General features: G+C 41.6%; 1 protein-coding gene across 1 annotated transcript in view; it reads left to right on the forward strand.

Moving 5' to 3' along the window:
• Window positions 1-2,760: 2,760 nt before the first annotated feature.
• LOC149163658 (dihydropyrimidinase-like) overlaps window positions 2,761-27,345 on the forward strand; it is a 317,030-nt gene continuing 292,445 nt past the window's right edge. Inside the window, exons 1-5 of the mRNA XM_089431796.1 lie at window positions 2,761-3,093; window positions 3,184-3,339; window positions 6,452-6,503; window positions 6,665-6,934; window positions 7,146-7,357. Of these exons, the coding sequence (XP_089287922.1) occupies window positions 2,995-3,093; window positions 3,184-3,339; window positions 6,452-6,503; window positions 6,665-6,934; window positions 7,146-7,357 (789 nt within the window). The 5' untranslated portion in view covers window positions 2,761-2,994. The remainder of the gene's footprint in view (window positions 3,094-3,183; window positions 3,340-6,451; window positions 6,504-6,664; window positions 6,935-7,145; window positions 7,358-27,345) is intronic.

A 27,345-nucleotide genomic window follows, 5' to 3' on the forward strand; every position in this document is an offset into this window, starting at 1 on the left:
ACAACTTTGCATAGACTCCATATTTTTTATCCTTTTCCTTCCCATTGCACATTCTCTTCTCTAAGAATTATGTTCTTGTGGAAGTACTTATTTATGAAGGCTTCCTTCCACCATTCACTAGTGTCCAATATTGATTTCCACACTACTTTGGATCCTAGAGCAAGATTCATATACAAGGGGTCCTTAATTCCCAGTCCTACCAACTCCTTCGACATGTAGACTACATTCTAATTTAGAAGATGGAATTTTCATTCACTGTCTTTTCCTCCTTGCCAGAGAAACCTTTTGATCAAAGCACTCATTTGAGAGAGAATGCTCTTAGGAGAAAGCAGTCCCGAGCCTAGATATATTGGGAGGGCCGATAGCACCAATTTGATCAGGATACATTTTCCCAGCTAAGTTGAGCCATCTCACACCACATCCTGGGATCTTCTCCTTAAATTTATGCAAAATGTCTTCCCAATTTTCCTTTGAGAAGGACCCTAGAGAAATAAGAATACCAAGATATTTATAATGTAAGTAAATATTTCACAATCTATACTTGTCATATTTATATATGTACATATTTTTATTATCTTTAATTTATACAATGTATATCTATTATATATATATATACTATTTTCACAATAAATTTTTAAATTATGTTGACATTTAAACATTTTTTTAATAATTTCCAAAAATAATAAATAATTTTTATGATTAATAGTATCTCACTTTTCTTTTTCTTAATCTCATTCCACAAGAGCTTTCTTAAATCTTTATTTTGTAATAAATTAAATTGTGCCATAGTGGAATTATTGAGAGTTTAGCCCAATTTCTTAAATTCTAGCGTTTACCCTATTTTCCTAAGTTTGATTGCTAATGGATAGCATTGGTTACATTTATGATAAAATCGTCAAGGATACATTATCCTCTTATAATCAAAGACAATTTGCATTTTTTTCCCTTTATTTCTACTTTCTTGTTTTGATTTATAGTTTTCTTTAATAAGAGAAAATGGGAACAAGACTAACACAATTTTTTTCCCTTGGTTTTCATTTTTTATTCCTCTTTTTTTAAACCCTTCAAGAAAGAAAAGAAAAATGGAAACAAAACTAACACCGTTATTTTTCCTTGGTCTTCATTTTTATTCCTCTATTTTCAAACCCTTGAAGAAAGAAAAGGAAACCACCTCTTGTGAGACCTAAGTTCAATATCTAATTGTTTTAGTTTGAGATTATAAATTGTTTTAGTTTGTAAAGTGACAAGCTAAATAGTAACTTTTAGTGAAGTATTATGATTTAAATATTTTCTCTTTAGAAAATAAATGATGATAGAGAAATAAAACAATTTAAAATTGTTTGTGAAGAATTTTTTTCTAAATTATTATTATCATGATATTTTCTTAATTTCATACTTTTAAAAAATTAATATATTTTTATTGATATTTTTATTACACATAAATGTAATTATTAAGAAAATATACTTTTATCTAAAAAATAATTTAATATTTAAAGTTTAACATTGATTTTTTCAATATCCAATAGAATAAAAAGAAAAAAATAATAATAATTTTACGAAAAAATGACAAAAAAATCATATATTTTTGTGATATTTTTTAATATCACTTATGAAAACAATTACATGATTATAAGAAGAGCTTCGGCGTAAATCACATATAAAAAGACCTTTGTCGACGCGTTTCGAGCCAGCAAGTGTGGCTCATCGTCAGGACAAGTTATAACTATTATGGATCACAGAAGTCTCAATTCAACAATTACATGATTTTTAAATTTTTATGCTAAATGTCATTGTTTAACCTGTCTTTTCCAATACATATAAAAAGACAATGTCTTTTCCAATACATATAAAAAGACAAACATGGCTTTATCTTGTTAAGAAAATTACACTAGATTTCACAACCTATATATTTTATAAGATACACATAACTTTATCTAGATGAGAAAAATGCACTTTATTTTACAATTTATATATTTAATAAAATAAGTTTGGCTTTATCTTAATAGGAAAATTGTACTTTATCTTACAGATATATTCAATTTTATATATACACATATTTTTTAAAGATAATTTAGTTTTATATATATTCATTTTTTCTAAAAATATTTCATAAAGTTAAAAAATTTACATTCCATTTCTCTCTCTTTATATTTCATTTATAACATATTTTTAATAATAGCTTAATGAACTATATATTTTTAATGGTTATTTCTCTCAGTGATGTCATTAATATGTTGAGATTTCTAACAAAACCATGAATAATCTAAACAAACATATTATGCTCCAATACAAGTCTTTCCATCCAAAATATTATGAATATCACTCCTATATATCAAATAAACAAATTAATTTCCTTTCCTACCTTTAACAAATAAACAAATTAATTTCCTTTCTTACATTTAACTTTGATTATTGTTTACCAATTGAATGATTATATACAACCCTCTAATTGGTTTGCCCAACTTCAAATTAGCCTACAAAATTTAGTAATATCACGAACATTAACCCAGTGCAATCATTCCTTATAGAAATGAACTAATCCAACCCCCAATCTTCTATTTGGAAAAAGCCTAAGCTACTGTACAGTCAAGTTAAAACAATTCAAACTCCATATTATCACTACAAACTTGATAGCTAAAATCACAAGGAAAAGCCAACAAGCATATGGAGTTTTTCTATGTTTAAAAAGAAAACATTACTTGAAGGTAAATTGAATCCAAATTTGTATCCTTTATCCCACAGTGAGCTCATTCCCTAAGTCTCGAAAGCGACAAGCTCCAAAGTCAAGCGTCATGGCTTACCTATGCTCTCTTCTCCCTCTGGATTATGCCCGTAAACACAAGTACTCTATCTGTACTACTGAAGTAAACATTAAGCATTGCTCTTAAAGGGACCTCACTAAATTCATATCCCTTGTTAGAACTCTTCATCATATGAGGAATGGTTGAACTTATATACACGAAGAAAGAGTATTATAGCAGTTGACGAAACTACATGGGGCAGAGTGGAATCATGAGTTGCAGAATGAAGATTTTGATGCCAATCATATGTATATTTTGCCTTCAAATCCAGTATGGAAGGCAAGAAAATGGAGTAAGCAATACAATACCTGACTAATACAATATCAATAATCATACTCGTCAATTCTAACATAAGTTCTATTGTTTGGATTTTTATTGTCAGATATATACTGCTGCAGAAGAATGGCAATGCATGGATAAAACTTCTTCCTCAAAGTTATTGATCAAAGGAGGGACCGTTGTTAATGCTGACCGCCAACAACTGGCAGATGTATACATTGAAGATGGAGTTGTTGTTGCAGTTCAACCCAACATCAAGGTTTGTGGAAGCACTGGTTTTGCATTCAAGATTTGTAGTGCCCAATTTTCCAATTTACTTAGGACGATATCTGATATCAACTGTACACAGAAATTTACTCAAGATGGTTTCTGATATCCACTGCAAACTGCTGCCTAAAATGTTTTTAGTGGATTTTGTTGGAAACGTGAGCTGTTTGTTTATCTTGCCGTGTAAACTCTCTCTGACTTGTGGCTGTTACCTATCTGATGTTCTGGGTTGCAAGCATCTTACTATGTAAGCAGTTTCAATAATTTTAGTACAGCGACACAGTAGCATATCTTTGTAATGGAATTTCTTTCTACATTAATACTCTACCTCCTGGTTGTTTTTGTGCTCTGGCAGGTTTAGTTTCAGATATAATTGAGTAGAGTTTGGGAAAATTTTAAGGATATCTTAAATGTATAAAATTTGGCCAATTTTATTAGTTTTTAATAGGCAAATTACAGAATGCAAAAAATTTGGCCAATTTTAAGGATAAATAACCTATAAATTTTGGCCAGTCATTTTTGGATGATAAAATGAAACTAGAAAATCATTTTTTGGAAAATTATCTTATTTTCCAAATCTAGCCCCTAAAATTTTCTAAATTTAATCCCTAAAATTTTCCATAATAAAATTACCTAATACAATTAATTAGGAAATATGAGCATTTTGATCTCAGTTTTTACATTTATGGACTATGTCTCAACTGGAAATGGAAATGGACTGAAACTGTCCCTCACCTGCTACTCTCTTTTTGATTTACACTGGCCTGGTGCATCTGTAATGAACCTGAACCCAAACCCTTTTACAGAATGGGAACCCAATACTAGAAGAGAATATTCAATTTGGATTGTCGAGCGCAAGAGATTGCTCTTCCTATATTAACTTGAGAAAGATTAATATATAATTTGATACAGTGCCAAAAGGGAGGACAGTAACAAGTGAGAACTAGTGAACTTTATCTAGCTTTTCCATGGATTGGTTGGAAGAATATCAGAAAACCTCAAGGATATCTGACAACAAACTACTCGAATTATGCTGGCAACAAGCTCAATTCAAACTGGATCATAACCCATGTTAGTGTTTTGAACAGTTTGCCAAATAGCAGAACTTTCCACATTCACTGAAGTGATAGATTGATGAAATCACTGATCTATTTGGAATAATCAGAATATATTATAGTTGAATACAAGCTTTAGAGCTAGCAGGCTGTGATGCTGCTTTTTTCTTCAACATTTTTTTTCTCCTCCAAATCATGGTTTATTTTGATACTGGATGTGCACTCTTCCAAATTGCTCTCCACTTTTTTCAGTGTCTAAAGTCTTGTTTCGCCCCCTCTTTTCCCCTCCTAAATTTTAAAATGCTACCAGCGAAGATAAAATAAATTGCCACAGGCTGAAAGACAATGGCCAGATAATGCAACTGGGGATGGTTACAGGCCCGGGACTTAGAATGGCTGCCAGCCAGAGAGAGAGAATGACCATAAGACTAGATATGAGACTGGTCACAAGACATATGACAAAAATGAAAATAGCACAAAACTCGGAGCACTTTTGTGATATCAGTCTTAACGAACCTAATTAGGCTGCTTTGGAATATTTAAGGACACACGGTGACAAATAATGTTACAGTAGGATAAAATAATGAACAGTACAATTTTCGGTGTAAAGTGGCTAGGAGCCTCCGCCGCTCTGTTCGTTTTGGTGGTTTCTAGTCTGGTATTTCTGTGTCCTCTCTCTCGGCCGCCCTGGTCGTGACCTTTTAAGTGTGCCCTGTGAACACGAACGCAAACAGCCATATTCCGGCCATCTCTCTTCGGCTCTTGGTTGACTAAAACTCGACTTCACACTGGCATGGCCCCTTGGAACTGGTACTCTTTGACTTGGACCCTCCACCTACCTCGGAAGTTGTTACTTCTTGGAGCACCATCCTCTGCCGCTTTTTTAATAGGCAGTGGTGCTACTTTTATACTGGTAAATGTTGAGTACCATGCAATAAGTTAATAATTGATTACCATATTATTTTCATCCAAATAAACATCATGAAAAGGATAGTGAGCCAATCATTTACTTCTTGAATGGTGTTTAGAACTCACCTCACCTCATAATCAAGCAATAACAGCACTTCCGGTAGCAGCATAATTGAGATGTATGAATTGCTTAAAAGTAATGGAAAATTGATAAAACCATGAAATGATTTGTATGGATTGTTTGAAATCATGGTGTAAACATTCTATACAATCCATTTTTCAGTTCTCCTTTGACAGAAGCCCACCTCGTGACCAAGCAGTAGCAGGTCTTCCCGTAGGCATGATTGGGATGTACGAATTGCTTAAAATTGGTGGAAAATTGATGAAACCATGAAACTATTTGCATGGTTTGTTTGAAATGACGGTGGTAAACATTCCATACAATTCATTTTATGGTTCCATCATGGTCCTGTATGAACAATTCACTTCATAGTTCCACCCTTACTCACCATTGTTATGGGCAGTTATTAAACACCAATGATGGCATTTCTAGGGGCGTGTAATGCTCGCTCTTCTCTCTGGGACCTTGGGATGACATCGCCATGTGGCGTTGACCTGAAAATTTAAGAACCTTAAGCTTGTTCTTTGTTTAGAGATTTTATCATGAGGTTTTGCGGGTAACAGTCCCCAACAAGGACTTCTGCAGATACCCATTATCAATAACCTTGGGGGGAGGTTTTACGTCGGTTTTTCCCTTGAAAAATCCCTCAACTTGTCAAATCCTATATATAAGGTTCAATATCCACTGTCCAGTGCAGCTTAGAAAGACACATTAGGATAGAGGGGGTTGGATCCTCCCCCTTTTGGATCCGTTGGAGCCAAGAAAAGAGGAAAAATCTGGCACTTAATTTTTAAATTCAATTGCATGCCTCGGAACCAGCTCCTTAGTTGACTTCACTGCTATATCCTTTGTTTTTACCTGTGTTGAAATAGTTACGTCATTTTTATTAATATTTTATGAGCTTAAGAGGGTTCTTGAATATAAGTTGACATGAATTACAAAATCTTATATGCTACTAAGTTTGTCACAGTCAATGGGCAAATACAAGTGCTGAACTCGTATCAGTTTTATTTACTCAGGTCGCAGATGAAGTTCGTATCCTTGATGCCACAGGAAAATATGTCATGCCAGGTGAGTTCGTCCTGATCTTAAATTTTAAAGTGCACAAGTTATTTTTTGACACTTATTCTCGACAATATGCTAGATATGAAGTCACTAAGGGTTTGATTGTTCTTTGCTGTAAACATCGTTATGTTGTTAGTGAGCGCTACAATTATTGTGGTATGGGACAGGTGGTATTGATCCTCACACTCACTTGGCATTTCCTTTCATGGGCCAAGAGACCGTTGATGATTTTTTTAGTGGTCAGGCAGCTGCATTAGCAGGAGGAACAACAATGCACATTGACTTTGTGATCCCGATCAATGGTAGCCTTTCCGAGGGCTTTGAATCCTATGCAAAGAAAGCAGAGAAATCTTGCATGGATTATGGTTTTCACATGGCTGTTACAACTTGGAATGAAGGTGTTGCTAGAGACATGGAAATCCTTGTGAAGGAGAAAGGTTAGACCCCTCTCTTTTCTAGGTGTAGAGAACTTGAACTGTGCCTATGAGTTGGGACTTGGGGTGAAAGCAATCCTATTCACTGAGAGTCATAATGCATTACAGAGTAAATTATTTTACAAGAATGAAGAGAATCAAAATGATGATAGAAAGAAATGATTGCAGTTGTTTGTGTCTGGAATACTAACTAGAGATGCTCTTACCGTTGCAGGTATCAATTCTTTCAAATTTTTTATGGCATACAAAGGGGAGCTCATGGTAAAAGATGAGCTACTTTTACAAGGTTTCAAAATGTGCAAAGCTTTAGGTGCCATAGCTCTAGTTCATGCCGAAAATGGGGAAGCAATAGCAGAAGGACAATCTCGAATGATTGAACTGGGTATAACTGGTCCAGAGGGTCATGCACTTTCCAGGCCTTCAATGGTATCTACTATTTACTCAAAAATATACCTGTAAATACTGCAAAACATGCCATTAAAATACAGTATTTTCTAGTATGTGCAATGCCTCCATTCCATCCCCTATTCTTTCCTAACTATTCTTTTTTGTTCTCTTTCTTCTACCTGGATATTAAATATTTGAAGTATATGATATCTACTGGAAAGTAGCTTACATATTTTTTTACTTTATTATAGTTTGAAGCATCTCCGATTTTGTTAGAGGCTTATTTTTTGGAATTCACTTGTTTCACGTGATTTTCAGTAGTGATGATCCCGAGTGATAAAATGATGTGTACCGTGTTACTTCATGACATCCAACTTGTGCATTTGTAAGTCTGAACATTGTGATGATTGCCATTCAATGTTGTTCTTGTAAAATAATTGATAACTAAGGAAGCTAGGATTGATCAAAATTACAAGCGAAGTGGGGATGACTAAGATTGGCAAAGACCCATTATAGAAGTACAGATGCCAAATCTTTGTTTTAGATTGCTACCTCCCCAACTCACACTTAATGATAAAAATCCTAATCCACCAAGTGCAACCTAAGAGGGAACTACTAGGATGATCACTATTGTCACTTAAGAAATCTATCCTTTCACTTCAGGTTGACTCTTATTAACTCAAGCGGGGTATCCCTAGTCATTAGGATTACTAAAACTATAACAATGAAGCTCAAAGGTGATGTAATGAGATGCTCTAGCAAACCAATGTTTTTGTAGCTACATTGCGTTGGAGCACCCACCCTCCAATGCTTCACACCTATAGTGTGCTATGAGAGGGAGCTTTCAAGAAGTGCCCTAGGGAGTACACTTCATTGCTCCCTTTTAGGAACGTGTTCCTTTCCAAAAAAAAAAATGCTCCCTACTTGTTCAGGGACCATTCCCAAGGCACTCTTGGGAGCCTAAAAAACATTCCTTAAGCAATCCTGGATGAGAGGGTTGAAATTGACCTTTTTTTTTTGCTTGTGGGAAGAAGACAAGATTCTGAAAGCTTAGTTTAGGCATGGCTATAGTTCCTTGGTGGATTAAAACACTCACTCCTCCATTTGCTCTTGTTCTATTTTTCATTTCACTCTTCTTTCTTGGGTTTTGAGTGGGTTGTTTGCTAGTTGTCAAGGAGCAAATTAGTGAGATCTTGGAAAGGTGATTGAAGGTTGCCATAGTTACATTCACCTACCATTGGAAAACTGAAGTGGTAGGCTCTAAATTCTACTCTTGTTTATTTTAATTTGTTTTCCATGTGTTGTAAACTAGTATATTTACTATGTTGAATGATTGAATGTTCTCTTCTCCTACTCTTCCTCATTTCTCCTCCTTCATCATTCTATTGGAGGCGGCAAGTTATTCTTGAGATTCAACAAGTATGCTGGGTATGTCAATGTGGTTCCAACTTCCATTTTTTATTATGGTGGGGATGTTGGGACATCAAAATACTGGTGATGGTGAGGAATACCTAGAAGTGGGCAACACATACCATTTAGAGGAGGAAGAGATGAAAAATGAAACTATAAGTTTCTCATGGCAAGAGAAAAACTTAGTAGATATTAAATTTATTCATCTTTCTCCTGTTTAGAATTTAGTCTCTAGAACTTAATACTCTGTCATTATTATGGCCTTTTTTGTAAACATTATATTGCATTTTAAGTTTGAAGTTTGAACCTACTTTTGAACTATGACTGCATCTTACAACCCTTTGGTAATGAATATGATGCTTTGTTTCATTTTCCGGTTGATGTTATTTGTTACAATTTGTTGATGACAAATTTTATATTTTTGAGACTTGAAAGTTCATGTTGTGATAGATGATTGATAATTTGATGATAATGTTATTAGTTATACCTACTGGATGGTTGATATTATATGTGTACTAAATGGTTGGTGCTCACCTTCACACTGGATTAAAGATCCCTCACAAAAGTAATAGTTAGGGTTTTGAACTAGGGCTTCAAAATTCCGTTACTCCTTACCAAGACTTGGCTAATTTTTCGCTCGCATAGACTCCATCAACCCAAGGAATAGGCACTGACCTTGTCACTTTGGTGGTCACTCACAAATTTTACCATAAAACTCATTTTTGCTCTCCTAATCTCTTTTTCGGCCCTCTTAAGGTCAAGCTGCTAGCTAGGGTTGTGGCTTGAGTTGACCTAGAGTGGGAATTTGGGCTTGTGGAAGGATTCAACATTAGGAGTCTTGATTGCCTCCAAATCAACTCCCTTTAGTGGCCAACCCATCCATTCAAAGGCCAAACCCTTTTGCGCTTGGGAACCCTAGTTTACCCTAGGCTTCAACTTGGGGGCTTATTGAAGGTTTCTTGTTCCATTTGATTGTTGATATTCATTGTTGGAAACCTTTTCTTGGCCTCTTGATTCCAGGTTAATCCATTTGGCCTGCTATCTCTCAAGCCCTAGATCATTTGTGCCCCATATAGGCCTTATTAGAGGATGCAAATTGCCTTTCTAGCTTATTGAGCCTTGTCCTCTATAATCCTTTCTTGTCACCTTGATCCTTGAACTTGATATATCCTTAGGTGACCTATCAAAGGGAAGCCTCCCAGTGGTAAAAGTCCACAAAGAGTAGGAGGTAGTGGTTGTGGTGACAGTGGGTCACCTCATTAATGTCCCTTAGTCTAGATTTTGCCCTGTAGGTTTCTCCCTTACAAGACCTGCGAGATTTTGTGGTGATAGGACCATAAGGGGCTTGGAAGCCAAGGAAAAATATTTTTAATTCTAATTTAATCAATAAGTCGACTCACGGGTCAAGTTGACTCAAGTCGGCGAACAAGGCCAACGAACACACTGCTTGGGGTTTCACAACCCTTGGATAAGTATAAATATAAGCCAATGGAAAGCCTATTTGATAAGAAGGAGAAGTGCATCTAAGTGAACCAAACTTGAATGTTAAGGCCAGTTTAGTAGTTCAAACAAGGATCCCCTGTAATATCCCTTATCAGGAATATCCCTCAAAAACACGCAAACTCCAACCAGAGATGGACTGGGAGGGCATTTACCAGATATATCACCTCTGAAAAGAGGACGAGATCCGGAGGCTACCTGGCCCTTTCCAGACTCTGTCTAAGAGTGTAGAAGAAAACACACAAGTGGTATAATAGTCAAGAATGCTCAAAGAGATAAAAATAACGGTGGTGCAACATATAACAATATAACCATAAGCAGATACTCAAGAAATGTAGAGAGAAATGCTAAGCCATTTTATTATACTAAGTAATAGAATGAGTACAGGAGGTGATAAGAAAAATGGCACCTCGACTTGCACAAGGCAAGTGAAGAAATACACTCAGAATAGCAAGGAATGACCCCTCTCTGAACTGCGTCCAAGCTGCTGGAGAACTGTTGTGCTGCTGTTGCTGCTAGAAATCAAATGAGGATTTGGGGCTGCTCCCCTCCTCAAAAAAGGCTGAAACTCTGGAATCGGACTCTACTCAAGAAACCCAGAAAAACCCAGAAAGCTCTCCTGGAATGGCCGACCCCTGAAAATCACCCCCTTGGGGTTCTGCGCAGTCCCTCAATGCTCTGCGCTGCCACTGAATGATACCCTCCAGAAATCTGCCTGAAACCTCTGCCAGAACTCTCCAATATGCAAGGGCTGATCCCCTGCTCTATCTCTCAGCACAAATCCTACTGCAAACCCTCAACTCAGACTCCTGCCAGAAAGAACTGCGTCATCCCTCTCAGTGCTGCGCAGTCCTCCAAAACGCTGATGAAATTGTTGCTGAAATGCTGATGAAACTACTGCTGAAATGCCAATGGAAATACCTTGCCCAAGCAGGCACTCGAAGTCCCCCGAGGCTAAGGGTGAGATCTCCGAATGGAGACACTCAATGCACTAAACAGTGGTACAGACTAGCTAAATAGCCAACGTGCTCTAAGTCAAGATGACTATCAAAAATGCTCATAACCGAATGATCAAAATGAGGGGGCTCCTCTCTCCTTTATAGCCTTTGCCTCTCTTAATCCCAAGGCTCACCTCCTCCTGCGTGATTCCTCTCTTGCCATGTGTTTCTTCCCTCCTGCGTAGTCCCTCCATGTGTCTGCGTGGGCTCCATTTCTGGGTCCCCCTTTGGCCCCCTTGGCTTCCCCTTAAGTCACAACGTTGTGCTACTAGGAAGTGACTTTTTATTCTAAAAGTGAGTTAGGTCCCCCATCCTCACTTTTTATTTACAAATAACTATAGAAGGCAAAAATTGAACAAAATCGAATATTCCAATTAGCCATGGCTAATTAGGAATATTACAATCTCCCCCAGCAAAATGTTTCTTGTCTCCAAGCAACCGAAGTGATGGATGCTGCAAGATCTTCTCACTCTCCCAAGTGGCATCCTCATCCGGCAAATTCTTCCACCTCACCAAGAATTCCTGGACCGTCCTGCTCCGCAGCTGCCTCTCCCTGGTATCAATGATAGCCTCCGGCTGCAAAACCAAATGCCCCTCATCATCCATGGGTGGTAACTCATCTGTCACTGTCACTTGCTGCCCCAATGCCTTTTTCAGGCATGATACATGAAAAATGTTATGAATCTTGCTGCCTTGGGGCAGCTCCAACTCATATGCAACTTGTCCAATCCTGCGTATCACCCTGTATGGCCCATAAAAGTGGGGCTTGAGCTTCTCAGCCCCCTTCTGCTTCAGTGACGACTGTCGGTATGGCTGTAATCGTAGGTAGACCATTTCCCCTACCTTGAATTGTCTCTCCACTCGACCCCTGTCGGCGTACAGCTTTTGCTGGTTCTGCGCTGTAGCCATGTTGTCCTTGAGAGCTCGGAGGATATCCTGACTCTCTTGGATCCAAATCTTGGCTCTAGGAGCCTTGCTATCACCAAACATCACGTCAGCAAAAGATAAAGGATGATACCCATATAAGGCATAGAATGGTGACATACCAATGGACATGTGATGTGAAGTATTGTAGCAGTACTCCCCCAGATGCAGCCACTTCAACCATGCTCGCTGCTGCCCACTGACATAGTTACGCAAGTAGCCCTCCAGCCACTTGTTAACTATCTTTGTCTGCCCATCCATTTGTGGGTGATAACTGGTACTCGGTGTCAACTCCGTCCCCACCAACCGGAAAAGCTCCTGCCAAAACCCGCCCATGAAACGGTTGTCCCTATCACTGACGATGGTCTTAGGAAGACCATGTAGCTTGAAGATCTCTCTGAAGAATAGCTCGACCACCTGTGCTGCTGTATAGTGTGCGGATATGGCAAAAAAATGTGCGTACTTCGTCAGTCGATCAACGACGACAAAGATACAATCCTTGCCTTGTACCATGGGCAACCCTGTGATGAAGTCCATTGAAATACTTTCCCATTTCCCCTCCAGAATGGGAAGAGGCTGCAACAAACCTGCGAGATTGCTCATCTCTCCCTTGTTCCTCTGGCAAACATCGCACTCCCGGATGTGCTGGAGTACGTCTTCCTTGAGGCCCTTCCATGAGAACCTCTCTCTAATGGCCTTGTACGTTTTGGTAAACCCTTGATGTCCTGCCAATGGTGAATCATGTGATGCCTGGAGTATCTTCTTCCTAAGTTGAGACCCCTCAGTCAAGAAGATCCGGTCCCTGTAGTAGATGATCTCATCGACCACCCTGTACCTGTCATCTGCCACCTGCCCATCCAGAACCTCACATGCAAACTTGTCCTTGGAGTACTCTACTAAGAGTCGGGCCCTCCAGTCTATATCCAAGCTCATAAGAGACAACGTGGCTGGTCTACGTGAAAGGGCATCTGCTACCACGTTGTTCTTACCCTTGACATACTCAATGTTAAAGTCATATGCTTGGATCTTATTGATCCACTTCTGCTGCCTCTCCTGTAGCTGCTTCTGCTCCAAAAAGAACTTGAGGCTGTTGTGATCAATCCTCACCCTGAACTTGTTACCCACCAAATACTGTCGGTACTTAGCCAATGCATGCATGATGGCCAGCATCTCCTTGTCATATATAGAATACAACCTATCATGCGGAAGGAGCTTCCGGCTCTCAGAGGTTATAGGGTGACCTCCCTGCATCAACACTGCGCCGATCCCCTCTCCCGACGCATCACACTCCAAAACAAATGGCTGCGTAAAATTTGGCAACGCAAGCACTGGGCAGCTGCTCATAACCTCCTTGAGCCTGTCAAAGGCTCGCTGTGCTGTATCCGACCAACTAAATGCCCCCTTCCTCGTTAAATCTGTCAGGGGTGCAGCAAGCTGTGAGAAACCTTTGACGAACTTTCGGTGGTAAGTACAAATGCCAATGAATCCTCGAAGTTCCGTCACGTTTCTCGACTCCGGCCATTCTCTGATGGCCCCGATTTTCTCCTCGTGGACTCTCACTCCGTCCATCCCTATAATGTGTCCCAGATACAACATCTTCGCCAACCCAAATTCACACTTGGAGAGTTTGGCATAGAACTGCTGCTCCTGTAAGATACGCAATACTGTCTCAATGTGCTGGAGATGTTCCTCCCAAGTCTTGCTGTAAATGAGAACATCATCAAAGAATACCAACACAAACTTCCTCAAGTGACTACGGAAGATGTGATTCATGCAGGACTGAAATGTAGTGGGGGCGTTGGTTAGCCCAAAAGGCATCACCAAGAACTCAAAGTGCCCATAGTGACACCTGAAGGCGGTCTTCGGAATGTCCTGCTCCCTCACGCGAATCTGATGGTACCCATATCTCAAATCAATCTTTGAGAAGAATCTTGCTCCTCTCAACTCGTCCATCAACTCATCGATCCTGGGTATGGGGTACCTGTTCTTCAGGGTCTTCTTGTTCAGGGCCCTGTAGTCAATGCACATCCTCAATGTACTGTCCTTCTTCTTCACCAACACCACAGAAGAAGCAAAAGGACTCGTGCTCAGTCGAATGTGCCCAAGAGCCAGCAACTCCTGGATAGCCCGCTCAATCTCATCCCGATAGGCCTTGGGGTGCCTATAGGGGGTGTTGATCACTGCCTGTATGCCCTGCTCAAGCTCGATGGTGTTTTCAAATCCCCGATCCGGTGGCTGTCCTGGTGGGATCTCCCCAAACACTATGGCATACCGATCAAGGATGGACTGTATCTCTGGATGTACCGTCTGCCCTGTAGTCCCTGCCTCTGATGCACACAGCTCCACTGCCCACTCTATGTTTCCCTTCCGAAGACTACCTCCATCCAATGAGCCGACATAGTCTGAGGCGAATATGTTTGCTGTCCCCGTATCTTCTCATGCCTCCCTGTCTTCTTATCATCCCACTCCATCTCTAGGGTCTTCCAATCTGTCGTGACCTTCCCTAGAGTGATAAGCCACTGAACACCCAGTATCATGTTGGTGTCCGGAATATTGACCACGAAAAAGTGGTCAGTCAATGTGTAGGTGCCCATCGTCATTGAAAGGTCTAGAACATAATGAGCACACGTCATGGTCTGATCTCCTGGGACCAAGACTGAAAACCCATCGAAGCTCTCTATCTGTATACCTCTCTGCTCAACCATCTGTGCATCGATGAAGTTGTGGGTCGCCCCACTGTCAACCAAAACTGATACTTGCTGGCCACGTACTATCCCTCGTACGCGTAGCGTCAGATACTTGGGAACTCCTCGCAAGGCTGCAAGGGCCCCTCCGGTGGGTGCAAAAGATGCACCACCTGCTACTGGCAGTGGAGGTGGCAAAGGTCCCTGTACGGCATGGCTATCTCCTGCCTCCACATCATCCTCATCATCCTCTTCTCCACTGCTCTCAGAGAAGACCTCAATAAAATGTGCCTTGCCAGTAGCACATCTATGTCCTGGTGCCCACGGCTCCTGACATGTGAAGCACAACCGCTTCTTCTTCAGCTCCCTCTTGACATCGTCGTCAATCTGTACTCGTCTTGGATTCCCCTTTGGAGGTGGAATCCTCACATCCTTCCCCTTAGACTAGAAAGTCTGTCTCTGGGGGTAAGGTGTCTGGGTCCTGGGTAAGACATCCTGTAAGTCCCAGGTCCTGCTGATAGCATCTTGGAGTGTGGCTGGTCTAGTGGATCGGACTAGACCTCGAAGTGGCTTTGCTAACCCCTCAACATACATATAGACCCTCCGTGCCATGGATAGGTCTGGCACCATCACGGAGACCCTCAAGAAATCTGCAATGTAGGTCTCTGGGCTCCCTATCTGTTTGAGCCTCGTCAGCTCAACAAAATGCTGCTCTGGATCCCTCCGATCAAATCGCTCCATCAATCTCCTGGTAAACTCAGCATATGATGTCACTGTAGAGTGCCCGAGTGTAACCATCCCATGAAACCACCAATCCTGGGCCTCACCATCCAAATGCAATGTTGCCACCTTGATGGCCTCTGTCTCCGACATCTGGTTAAGCTGGAAATAAATGTCCAGCTTCTCCACCCAAGACTTTTCCGAATTGTTTCACGAACCATCAAACGTAGGCAAGTGGAATCTACTTGCTGCACGGTGGGTGTCACCATCATAAGAATGTCGGTACCCTCTGTGATGGTCGCGGGGTCTACTATCCCGTTGGAGCTGAACAAAATCTCTGAATGAGAGGGCTTCCCTGAACTCTTGCCCATAGGCCTGGTACTCTGCAAAATAATCGCCCATATGTTCGGGCTCTGCCTCCTGCTGGGCTACGACACCCGTGTCTGCTCCTAAGAAAGTGGGCATGGTAGAACGTGTAGGGGTATGTGAGGCCACCTGCTGCGCAGTATCATGCTGCTCTGGCAAATGGTGGGATGCGCCCGATCCCTCACCAACCTAGAAAACTTGTGGGCTCTAACATTGTCTGGCCTCTACCGCCATGAATCTCTGCCCCATCACCTCAATCTGCCTCGACAGATCCTGCACCGATTTGAGGAGCATATCCGAAAATCTCTTCCCGTCATCATCTGCCATTGGAGCCTCCTACTCTGCGTCCACCACAGGCTCCTTTTGTTTTGCGTCCACCATAGGCTCCTCCTGTTCTGCGTCCACCACCTAAACACAGTCTCCCTCTCCGTAAGTGTTCTCCAACTTATGCCCAGTGTTTCTGTATCTCCGACCTCTGTAACAGATGTAGGGTTTTTCCCTCGATGTCATAGATTGCTAGCTCCACAGGCTGAGCCAGATCTATGCTCTGATACCACTGTAATATCCCTTATCAGGAATATCCCTCAAAAACACGCAAACTCCAACCAGAGATGGACTAGGAGGGCATTTACCAGATATGTCGCCTCTGAAAAGAGGACGAGATCCGGAGGCTACCGGCCCTTTCCAGACTCTGTCTAAGAGTGTAGGAGAAAACACACAAGTGGTATAATAGCCGAGAATGCTCAAAGAGATAAAAATAACAGTGGTGTAGCATATAACAATATAACCATAAGCAGATACTCAAGAAATGCAGAGAGAAATGCTAAGCCATTTTATTATACTGAGTAATAGAATGAGTACAGGAGGTGATAAGAAAGATGGCACCTCGACTTGCACAAGGCAAGTGAAGAAATACACTCAGAATAGTAAGGAATGGCCCCTCTTTGAACTGCGTCCAAGCTGCTGAAGAACTGTCGTGTTGCTGCTGTTGCTAGAAATCAAATGAGGATTTGGGGCTGCTCCCCTCCTCAGAAAAGGCTGAAACTCTGGAATCGGATTCTACTCAAGAAACCCAGAAAGCTCTCCTGAAATGGCTAGCCCCCAAAAATCACCCCCTTGGGGTTCTGCGCAATCCCTCAATGCTCTGCGCTGCCACTGAATGATACCCTCTAGAAATTTGCTTGAAACCTCTGCCAGAACTCTCCAATATGCAAGGACTGATCCCTTGCTCTATCTCTCAGCACAAATCCTACTGCAAACCCTCAACTCAGACTCCTGCTAGAACAATTGCGTCATCCCTCTCAGTCCTGCGCAGTCCTCCAAAACACTGATGAAATTGCTGCTGAAATGCTGATGAAACTACTGCTGAAATGCTAATGGAAATACCTTGCCCGAGCAGGCACTCGAAGTCCCCCGGGGCTAAGGGTGAGATCTCCGAACGGAGACACTCAATGCACTAAACAGTGCTGCAGACTAGCTAAACAGCCAGCGTGCTCTGAGTCGAGATGACTATCACAAATGCTCATAACCGAATGATCAAAATGAGGGGGCTCCTCTCTCCTTTATAGCCTTTGCCTCTCTCAATCCCAAGGCTCACCTCCTCCTGCGTGATTCCTTTCTTGCCACGTGTTTTTTCCCTCCTACGTAGTCCCTCCATGTGTCTGCATGGGCTCCATTTCTGCGTCCCCCTTTGGCCCCCTTGACTCCCCCTTAAGTCACAACGTTGTGCTACTAGGAAGTGACTTTTTATTCTAAAAGTGAGTTATGTCCCCTGTCCTCACTTTTTATTTACAAATAACTATAGAAGGCAAAAATTGAACAAAATCAAATATTCCAATTAGCGATGGCTAATTAGGAATATTACATCCCCTTCCAAAATCGGGATCTTGATCTCGCAATGGTGTTTTCTCCTTAGGTAGGGGTGGCTAAAGGACAACCCTAGTAAGTGTTTCCAGCTACTAAGGTGCAGTAACATTTCCTTGGTCCACCCTTCAATTGATAAGTGTTAGTGAATAATAATGTGGCAATGCAGGTGATAAGACTTCATGGCTAAGTGTCATGGTCAAAGGGACCAACTGATGGGTGTGTCTACATCCTAAGCGTATAGATATGAGGAGGGAGCATTTGTGGATGCATGAGCTACCAACTCAGCCTTTGTTTTTTCACCCCTCTTGTGCACCTTTTACTCCTTGATTTTTTCTTTGTATTACTGCTTATAACTCAAGGGTTAGAGTTTGCTTTGAATGGTGTAGCGATTGTACTACCACTTTAATATGAGTCAGTTTATCGCTCATCGGGTTTGGTACATGCAAGGGTTTCGTCTTTTGATGTAATGGAGAAATATGTGCTCAAGAACTGGGTGATGGCCATATGAGTGAGGTAGAGCTCATGCTAGGTTTTTTCCCTCATGCTAATCTTTATGTCCTTGACAATCTTTTGCATTTTAATTTTTTTTTCTTCTATTTTTTTTAGGTCATGATTTTCTTTTTTTGCTTCTTTTAGCTGCATAAACATCCCAAGGAAAAGTTTCTGGGCCTTACCCAAGTGTGTAGACATATGGGTGCCAAATCCCAAAGAACCAATGACAAGTTGAACTTGAAGAGTGGAGGTGAGATATGGGCTTGTAATGTAAGTTGGAAGGTGTTAATTATGGCATATGGGAAAATGGAACAACGCTATGTCAATTAGTGCTTCCTAAGTAGTGCCCTTCATATATCCAAAGGGCCTTAAGGGAGGTCCCACCAAAATAGGTGATGAGTCCTGGTTTTACAACAAGAATCCTGCAACTCCTAGGCCTACTAGCTTTAATTTATCAATCTAGAGTTTGTACAAACTTAAGAGGTGATAGTGCTATATGCACAACAAGCAAGATTCTACCCTAAGCTGCTCTAAAGCAATGAATTGAACTGAGATGTGCAGAGACCATTTTGCAAAATTCCAAAGAAGGCAAATTATTGAACTTAACTTGCAAGAAAAGAGACAATTGAAGCATTACTTGTTGTATTGCGTGAAAGAAACATTGATCTATTTGCATGGAAGGAAATACTGGAAAGGAAATCCTAATCTATTTTGCAAAAGATAAATAACATGAAAGTAACCCTAAGCTAGTTGTGTAAAAGTAAATGTCATGAGAGTGACTCTAATCTATCTTGCAGGAAAACAAGTCTATGCCATTGCAATCAAAGTTAATTCTACTCTATTTGCAAAAACCATCAAATGCTCAAAAGTGATCAATGTAAACTATTTTTATGCTACTTAACTCAACCAAAATAATAAACCCTAGTTGCAGAATTCAAACCACAATGATGGAAGGAAGATATACAAAGGGTCTCTGGTCTTCTCAAGTTTGTTTCCAAGGTTTAGAGGACGTTGTGGAGTGATGAGAAGCAAAAAATAAGCTTTAGAGGCAATTTTGGGCGCATTCTGATGAATTCTGTGAAATGCTACAGGACTGCTACAAGACTACTACAGGGTTGCTACATGATGCCTTGTATTGCTATAGGATTTCATCCGTGAGCGATCTAAAGGTCCTAGGAGTTGTTTGAAGGTGGGAGAAGTTGGTAGGAAGTTGTGAAAGAGTGTGAGGGGCCTTGCCAAGCTCAGATCTACTTAGTAGCCCAACTTGCACAAGGGAAAAGGAAAACCAATAGTCTCCTGTATCGCGATAGTGTAATTTTCTGTGCACAAACGGTTTAGAGAAATTAATGAAAATGGAAGGAGTGTTGAAGGAGATGGTGTTTGTGCATGGAAAATGATGCTACTTTGCCCTATGAACCAATAGATCTCACCTGCACACAAAATGACCATTCAACTAACAAAGACAAAGTGATTAAAGGACTGCTAAAATACTAATTGCAGAAATCCAAAATGCATGTGAAAGGATGAGTTGAATTTGAAATAGAATTTGATTTTTGCATAAAGGAAAAACTATCTTTTTGGTGCTTGCCTACATAGGGTACACAACCAATCTTCTCAAGAGAGCTTACTTATCAATCTGCAGAGACAATGTTTTCTCTTATAAAACAGATTTGCAGAAAGAAGCACAACTAGACTACGTGCATGCAGAAACATAAAAGCATAAAGAAATGTACAAAAGAGGGGCTTGAGTGCTTGGGTTGAGCCCTAACCCAAGGAAACTGAACTCCCTTAGATCAAACTCATACTGGAAACAAAATGATGCTCTTCATTAATCTCAGGAACTATTGAAATACATAACATGACAATGGAAATAGCAAGTAGTAGTCTCTTGCTCTAAATGTCACTATCTTGCCCTTGGGATTCGAATCCTACTCACCTGCTAAGCTCCTTTATTTATACAAAAATGAGTGAGGGGAAACCTCCTTGAAGGGAGGGTTGCTTCCCTCCAAAACTCCTACAAAAGTGGATCTGGTCTCCTGGGGTTCTCGCAGTCACTGAGGGGTAGTAACTTCCCATAAGCCAATCGAGTTGTTGATGGGCTGATGCAAGGAACAAGCCTCCTAAATCTTCTCCTGCTGGTCTCCAACATGTTCTGCATAATAAATCCTCTTTGTCTTGCACATTCAATGCATTAGGCTACAAGATATAATAGATATTGCCTAACCTTCCTAGTGAACACATTATAGCTCAAAAAGATTGTGAAAATTTGGAGACCCAAATCTCTATTGCAGCAAATTGAATTACTTCTCCTACTTGTTAATTCATGCAAGTTATTTATTGTGTTACACTGTAAATATCGAAGTAAATACGACTGCAGCCTTCACTAATTAAAGTAAATGTGGAAACAAGAAACTGAGCAAGATGGAAATACACAACACATGATACCATTATTTTTGGACAAATGTCCCTGGAAAAACCCAATGCGGGAAAACCGGTGCAACAACTGAGGATTTGTATTATTAAGTAGTAGTTTTCTAACTACAATCTTTTTTGGATGCCTTGCTGGCTATCCAATATAGAGAATTTGACTGATAGAGATATGAGTGAGATATACCTCACACTATCACTGGTGATCCACGACTGATCCAAGCCCTGGATTGCTGGCCCCACGCTGGCTCTGCGCAGCTACTACTTCAGCCTCTTTGGGGATCTATGTCACCTCTTCCTGGATCTCCTGCTGTTTGGAGATTTGAACTTCAGGTCTTCTGGTCTCACACCCCGACTTCCCGCATTGAAACTCGTCTGTCCTGGTTGGAATTCGAACTCCCTATGAAGCTTTGCACTGGCCAGCATAGCCTTTGCGCTGCCTCTTTTGGATCTCTCTCTGCCTCCTCTGCGATGTGTTCCCGAATCAGGAAACTCTCCAACTAGAACTATCCCTGCCCCTCATTGCAAGAAATCACTTCGATCTTCTCTCTAGTAACTGCTATGCTGCCCTCTCTGAGAAATTCGATCTCTTGATCTCTCTTTGATGTGTTTTCCAAATGCCCATTGAAGTCCTTCTTATAATCCTCCAGTTGAGTAATCAACGACCAAGATTAGATGTAATGATCCGAACTTAAACAGGAACACAACAACTTATAGATATAATCATAAACACAAAGATGTAGCAGAGAAACACTTCATTTCATTAATAGAAAAATATTGAACTATGCTTACAAACAGAATGGAAATAAGATAGATCGGGCGATGGTAGATTATCTCTGAGAAGCGATGTGGTGGCTACATGCCTTAGAACTGTGTTACAATGAGGCTCAAGGGCCTATTTATTATTGGAAAACATGAGAAAACCCTAAACAATCAAAACCCTAACCCTAGGAGATATAGCACCAAGAATTTATGGGCCTCGTTGGGGTTAGTTGGGCATCCAACTTCCCGGGGTCATAACTTGGTCATATTATCTCCGTTTGGCATGTACGATACCTTGTTGGAAAAGTCTCGCCGAGTATTACGGGTTTCGCTACATGTCCATTGTTGTGGACCCCAAAAAAACACCATTTAGGGGGTCAAAACTGCTCTGGAAGTTCAGGACCTGAAAAACTGCTAAAAATAGTAAACGCTGAAATGAACAAGGAAACATATGAAACTGACTGGGGGTCTTGGTGGAATAGATGGGTGGCCACCAATATCCACCTGGATCATTCCTCCCCCCTTAGGAATCAATGGTCCCCATTGCGTGCAGAGCCTCCATGAGGTAAGGAAATTTCTGTTGAACCTGGTCCCTAGTGAAGGAGTTGGCATGCTTTGACAACTCGATATAACTGTATCCTCTGTTGGCGAGTGTTCTTGATTTGTGTGTCGATGATCTGATCAGTTGTGGTCTGTTCCATGCAGTCTGGGTTGAGCTCTGTTGGTGTGAGTTGTTTTGCAATGTCAGATGTGTTTAACAATGGCGGAAAGTATGGCCGAAGGCGATATACAATTAACACTGGGTGCAGACCAAGGAACGGTGGGATGCTGAGCTCGAAGGCATTGTCACCGACGACCTTGGTGATGGTGTATGACCCATATCAGAGTGGGTAAAGCTTGCGGTGGGGTCCAACAAGGCGCTCCTTCTGCAAATGTAGCCAAACTTTGTCGCCCACCTGGAACTTGTGCGGCACTCGATGTTGATCATGGCATTGCTTGTACTTAGCATTGGCTTTGTCCAATATATCATGGACTTGTTGGCAGATGTGTTGAATGTGCTCAATGAAGTTGTTAGCCCTTTCAGCTTCAGACTGAACATGAGCCGAATCTACTTGAGTGGCTGCAAATGGTATGGCCACATCAATGGGGTATAATGACTGAAATCCCAGCCCTACCTGAAAGGGGTTATGGTCTGTTGAGTTGTGGAGAGCTCTGTTGTAGCTATGTTGGACATAGGGGAGACTTTCATCCCACGTGTGTGGATGCTTCGAGTTGTACATGCGCAGAATGTGTACGATCATCCTATTGACAACCTCTGTTTGGCCATTAGTTTGGGGATGGAAAGTCGTGGACTTAGTAAGTTTTGTATCCAGCATCAACCAAAGACTTGACCAAAATGCACTCAGGAATCTGCTGTCCCAATATGAGACAATGGACTATGGGATCCCAAAGTGTACCCACACTCGCTCAAAGAAGAGCTTAGCAGTGGCCTCTATTGTGATACTCTTCTTGCAGGTCGTCATGATGGCCATCTTAGAGAATCTGTCGACGACCACGAAAACACAATCGTTGCTGTTCTTAGTAGAAGGAAGGCCCAACATGTAATCCATGGAGACAGATTCCCAAGGCCGGCTATGAGTAGGTAGAGGAGTATACAGGCCTTGCTTCTTGATGGTTGGTTTGGAAATGGCGTAGGCGGTGTAGGATCTAATGTACTTCCCAACATCCTGATGAAGTTTCAGCTAATAAAAATACTTCTGCAATACCACCACTGTTTTCTCTACTCCGAAATGTCCAGCGACCCGACTATAGTGCACCTCCCAAATCATCTTGGCCCACTCACTTGAAGGAACATAGACGTGTCCTAGGTGGCATAACAGTGCATCTCGAAGGTGAAAATTTGGAACTTGCTTCCCTTTTAGGAGTGTCTGGTATATGTTGTCGAATCTTGGATCGCTCTTGTAAAGATGCGGCCACCCCGATGTTTCATGCCCACAGTGGTCGAGCACAGTGATTAGCGCCATGACTGGTGGTCGGCTGAGGCAATTAGCGACGCTATTGGTGTTGCCCTTCTTATACTTAATGTTCAAATGGAACTGTTGCAAATAGGTGGACCATTTATGATGGCGATTGTTCTGCAACTTCCCTTGTGTCTGTATGAACTATAGAGGTCGGTGGTCTGTGTGGATGACCGTTTCCTTCCCCAGAATGTAATGCTTCCATTGACAGCAGGTATGCCTGCACAATGGAATACATTTCTTTGTCGTAAGTGGGGTACTTTCGGACTGTGTTTGAAAGTGTCTCACTATGGTAAGTCATCGGATGCCCATGCTGAGTAAGAACCGCACCAATAGCATAGTCAGAGGCATCTGTCTCAATCTCAAATGGTTGTTGCAGGTCTGGTAATGTGAGCATTGGTGCATAACAGAGGCGATTCTTCAACTCAGAGAACGATTTTCGTTGGGTTTCTGACCAAAAAAACTTTACTTTCACTCCACCGTTGGTGACTTGACTTAAAGGCCAAGTGATATGAGAGAACCCCAACACGAACCTACGGTAGAAATTTGCAAGAGCCAAAAAGCTGCGGAGCTCTGTTAAAGTTGTTGGGGCTGGCCAATCCCAAATGACTTGTATCTTGGATGGGTCCACATGTACACCCTTCTCATCAATGATGTATCCTAGATATTGAACCTGGGTCAGGCCAAAGGTGCATTTCTCCAAGTTAGCACATAGTTTGCAAGAATGCATTGGTGAAGGGTCGCAAGATGTCATCCATTAGTCTCATGAAGGTTGCAGGGGCGTTCGTCAATCCGAACGGCATTACCAACCATTCGAAAAGGCCCTCGTTGGATTTGAAGGCAGTCTTTCACACATCGGAGGGTTTAATAGGCACCTGGTGATAACCTGACTTCAAGTCAGTCTTGCTGAAATATTTGGCCCCTTTGAGCTTATCGAGAAGGTCATCAATCTGCGGGATTGGGTACCTTTCTCGACAGTGATCTTGTTCAGCACCCAATAGTCAATATAGAGCCTCCAGGTCCCCTCCTTCTTTTGTACCAATACAATCGGGCTCCCACAAGGTGATGAGCTTGACCTGATGTGCCCTTTCTGCAATAGTTCCTGAATCTAGCTCTTGATCTCATCGTTCTCCAAAACAGAGCGTCGATAGATCGGTCCATTAGGCAGTAGCACGGATGGGGTCAGATTGATGGAGTGCTTGACTTGATAGTGCAGAGGTACCCTTGTGGGTGAGGCAAAAATATCGCTGTACTCTTCCATGACCTTGTCCATCTGTTGTTGCTGTGCAGAGGAGCTCTACCTGGAAGCGTGACCACAACCTCCTTCTTGCCTTGGGGGCGAATCATAAGGAAAACAACTTTCCTGGTCTGGGAAATGATCTTACTGCATTGCTTTGGAGTGATCAAAGAGATGGCGGTAGGCGGGGCTACCTCTGGTATCCTGTACAACTTATTAGCCAAAGTAATAATCACAGAGCGAGGTCTAGACTCATATATAGTATGTCGCTTCCACAAGTATGGTTGTCCTAACAATACATCACAAAGTTCAAGAGGAGCAACGTCACATAGTACCTCATCTGTGAAGGGCTTGATGCTGTAGGGAAAGCGACACTGCTGGCTGACGCAAAGATCTCGTCCTTGAGGAAGCCACCTGATGGTGTACGATTGTGGATGTTTTGTAGTCTTTAGGCCTAGCCGCTTCACGGCCTCTGCTGAGATGAGATTCTTTTGGCTCCCGCTGTTGACAATGAACCGCAGCGGAGAACCCTTCACCCACATCTATGAGTGGAAGAGGCGTTCCCCCTCCTTTGGATCTTTAGGCTCAATATTCTGGATCTTGGTGGTGACCACGGTGGCACTGGGCTCTACATCAATGATCTGCTTCCCTTTCTCAGTTCCCTTACCGGGTTCTGATTCAGAGTTGGAACCTGCGTTTGATTTGGAAGCCTTCAACTCGGCCACCAGTGACTTCTTGGCCCGACACTCACTTGTATTGTGAGTGGAGCTCTTAAGGAACTCACACCATTTTCCTGTGTCCTCCGTCTTCGTGGTGTTGTTCTTTGCTTGCGGCTTCAGCGGGTTGTCCTGGGTAGCCTCGCCTTGGCTTGGTCCTTTGTTCTATGGTTTGGGGGCGCCTTTTCCTTGCTTTGGATTTGTAGATCCAAAGTCCCGCTTCTTCTGTTTAAACTTCTCAATCTTGACAGCGTACCGATACGTCGTGCTGAGTGAGGAAATGTCCAGGAACTCCATCTCGTCTTGGATGTACTTGTGTAGACAGTCGCGGTACTTGAGCACCAAATGTTGCTTAGTATCCTTGATACCCAGCTTCGTGTGAAGGGTATGGAAAATATTTGTGAACTTTGGCACATCTTGGTCCCTTCCCTGTCGTAGCGTGGTCCACTTTATGTATTTGTCTTCATAGCTCCCGACAGGGTAATATTGTTCCTTGATGGCGTCTCGGAAAGAATTCCAAGTGGGTGCGGCTGAAAACAACGAGGGTTCACTCTCATCCTTTTGTTCACAGTAGGTTTCCCACCAGTCCTTGACGTGTGGGGTGGCTTTGAGAAGTGAAAAAGTAATCTTTTCCCGATTGGAAAAGTCATGAAATGAAAAATATCCTTCCAACAGATTTAACCATTTATCTACGACGTTTGCATCTATTAGGCCTTTGAATATGGGAATATCGAAGTTAACTTGTACCTTAAAAGGAGTGGCACCTCCAGAGTGGTTGTTGGATGAAGATGCATCACCTATGGGTAGCCGTCGAAGGATCTGGGCAAATTTATCCATCATCGCGTCCCTTTGTCGCTTGAGGGATTCCTCGAGCAACATTTTGAAAGGATCTCCTGCCCCCTCGTCTTTCTTTTCTTCCACCATGGGAGGTCATCGGGCTTTGTGAGGCTGATCTTGCAATGGTTCAACCAGATCAAGCCCTAACTCCTTATACCCTGACCTCGTTGGGGATATGCAAAGAAAAATAGAGAAAGAGCAAACCGCTTTGATACCCCTGATCCTAACTTAAACAGAAACATAACAACTTATAGATATAATTGTAAACATAGAGATGTAGCAGAAAAACACTTCATTTCATTAATAGAAAAATATTGAACTGTGCTTACAAACGGAATGGAAATAAGATAGCTTAGGCGATGGTAGCTTATCTTCGAGAAGAGATGTGGCGGCTACATGCCTATGAACTGTGTTACAATGAGGCTCAAGGGCCTCTTTATTATTGGAAAACATGAGAAAACCCTAAACAACCAAAACCGCGAACCTTGGGAGATGTAACACCAAGAGTTTGTGGGCCCTGTTGGGGTTAGTTAGGCATCCAACTTCCCGGGGTTCATAACTTGGTCATATTATCTCCATTTGGCGCGTATGATACCTTGTTGGGAAGGTCTCACTAAGTACTACAGATTTCGCCGCAAGCCCGTGGCTAATGTAATGGGCTTGCCGTAGACCCGAAAAAAATGTTGTTTAGGGGGTCAAAACTGCTCCGGAAGTTCAGGCCCTGAAAAACTGCTAAAAATAGTAAACGCTGAAATGAACAAGGAAATAGATAAAACTGACTGGGGCGTCTAGGTGGAATAGGCGGGTGGCCACCAATATCCTCCTGGATCATTTAATCAATGGTTCAGAGCATTTTGGCTTGATCCTCGTCTTCTTCTAGAAGTTTCACCCCCAGTGTAATTAATATCCTTTAATTATTTTAATTTCCTAACTTTAGACTTAGGCCTCCATTAAAAATAATTAATTCTTTTAATAAAACCTTCTCTGAGTGGAATTTCTCAAAATGATTTCTGGGTATTCTGGAATACATGTGTCCTAGCCTTCCTGCAAATTTTGAGGTTAAGAGCACA

Source organism: Pinus tabuliformis, chromosome 5_1 (genome assembly GCF_031772625.1).
Source record: "Pinus tabuliformis cultivar Carrire ecotype Pingquan chromosome 5_1, CPIR1, whole genome shotgun sequence".
Taxonomy (NCBI): Eukaryota; Viridiplantae; Streptophyta; class Pinopsida; order Pinales; family Pinaceae; genus Pinus; species Pinus tabuliformis.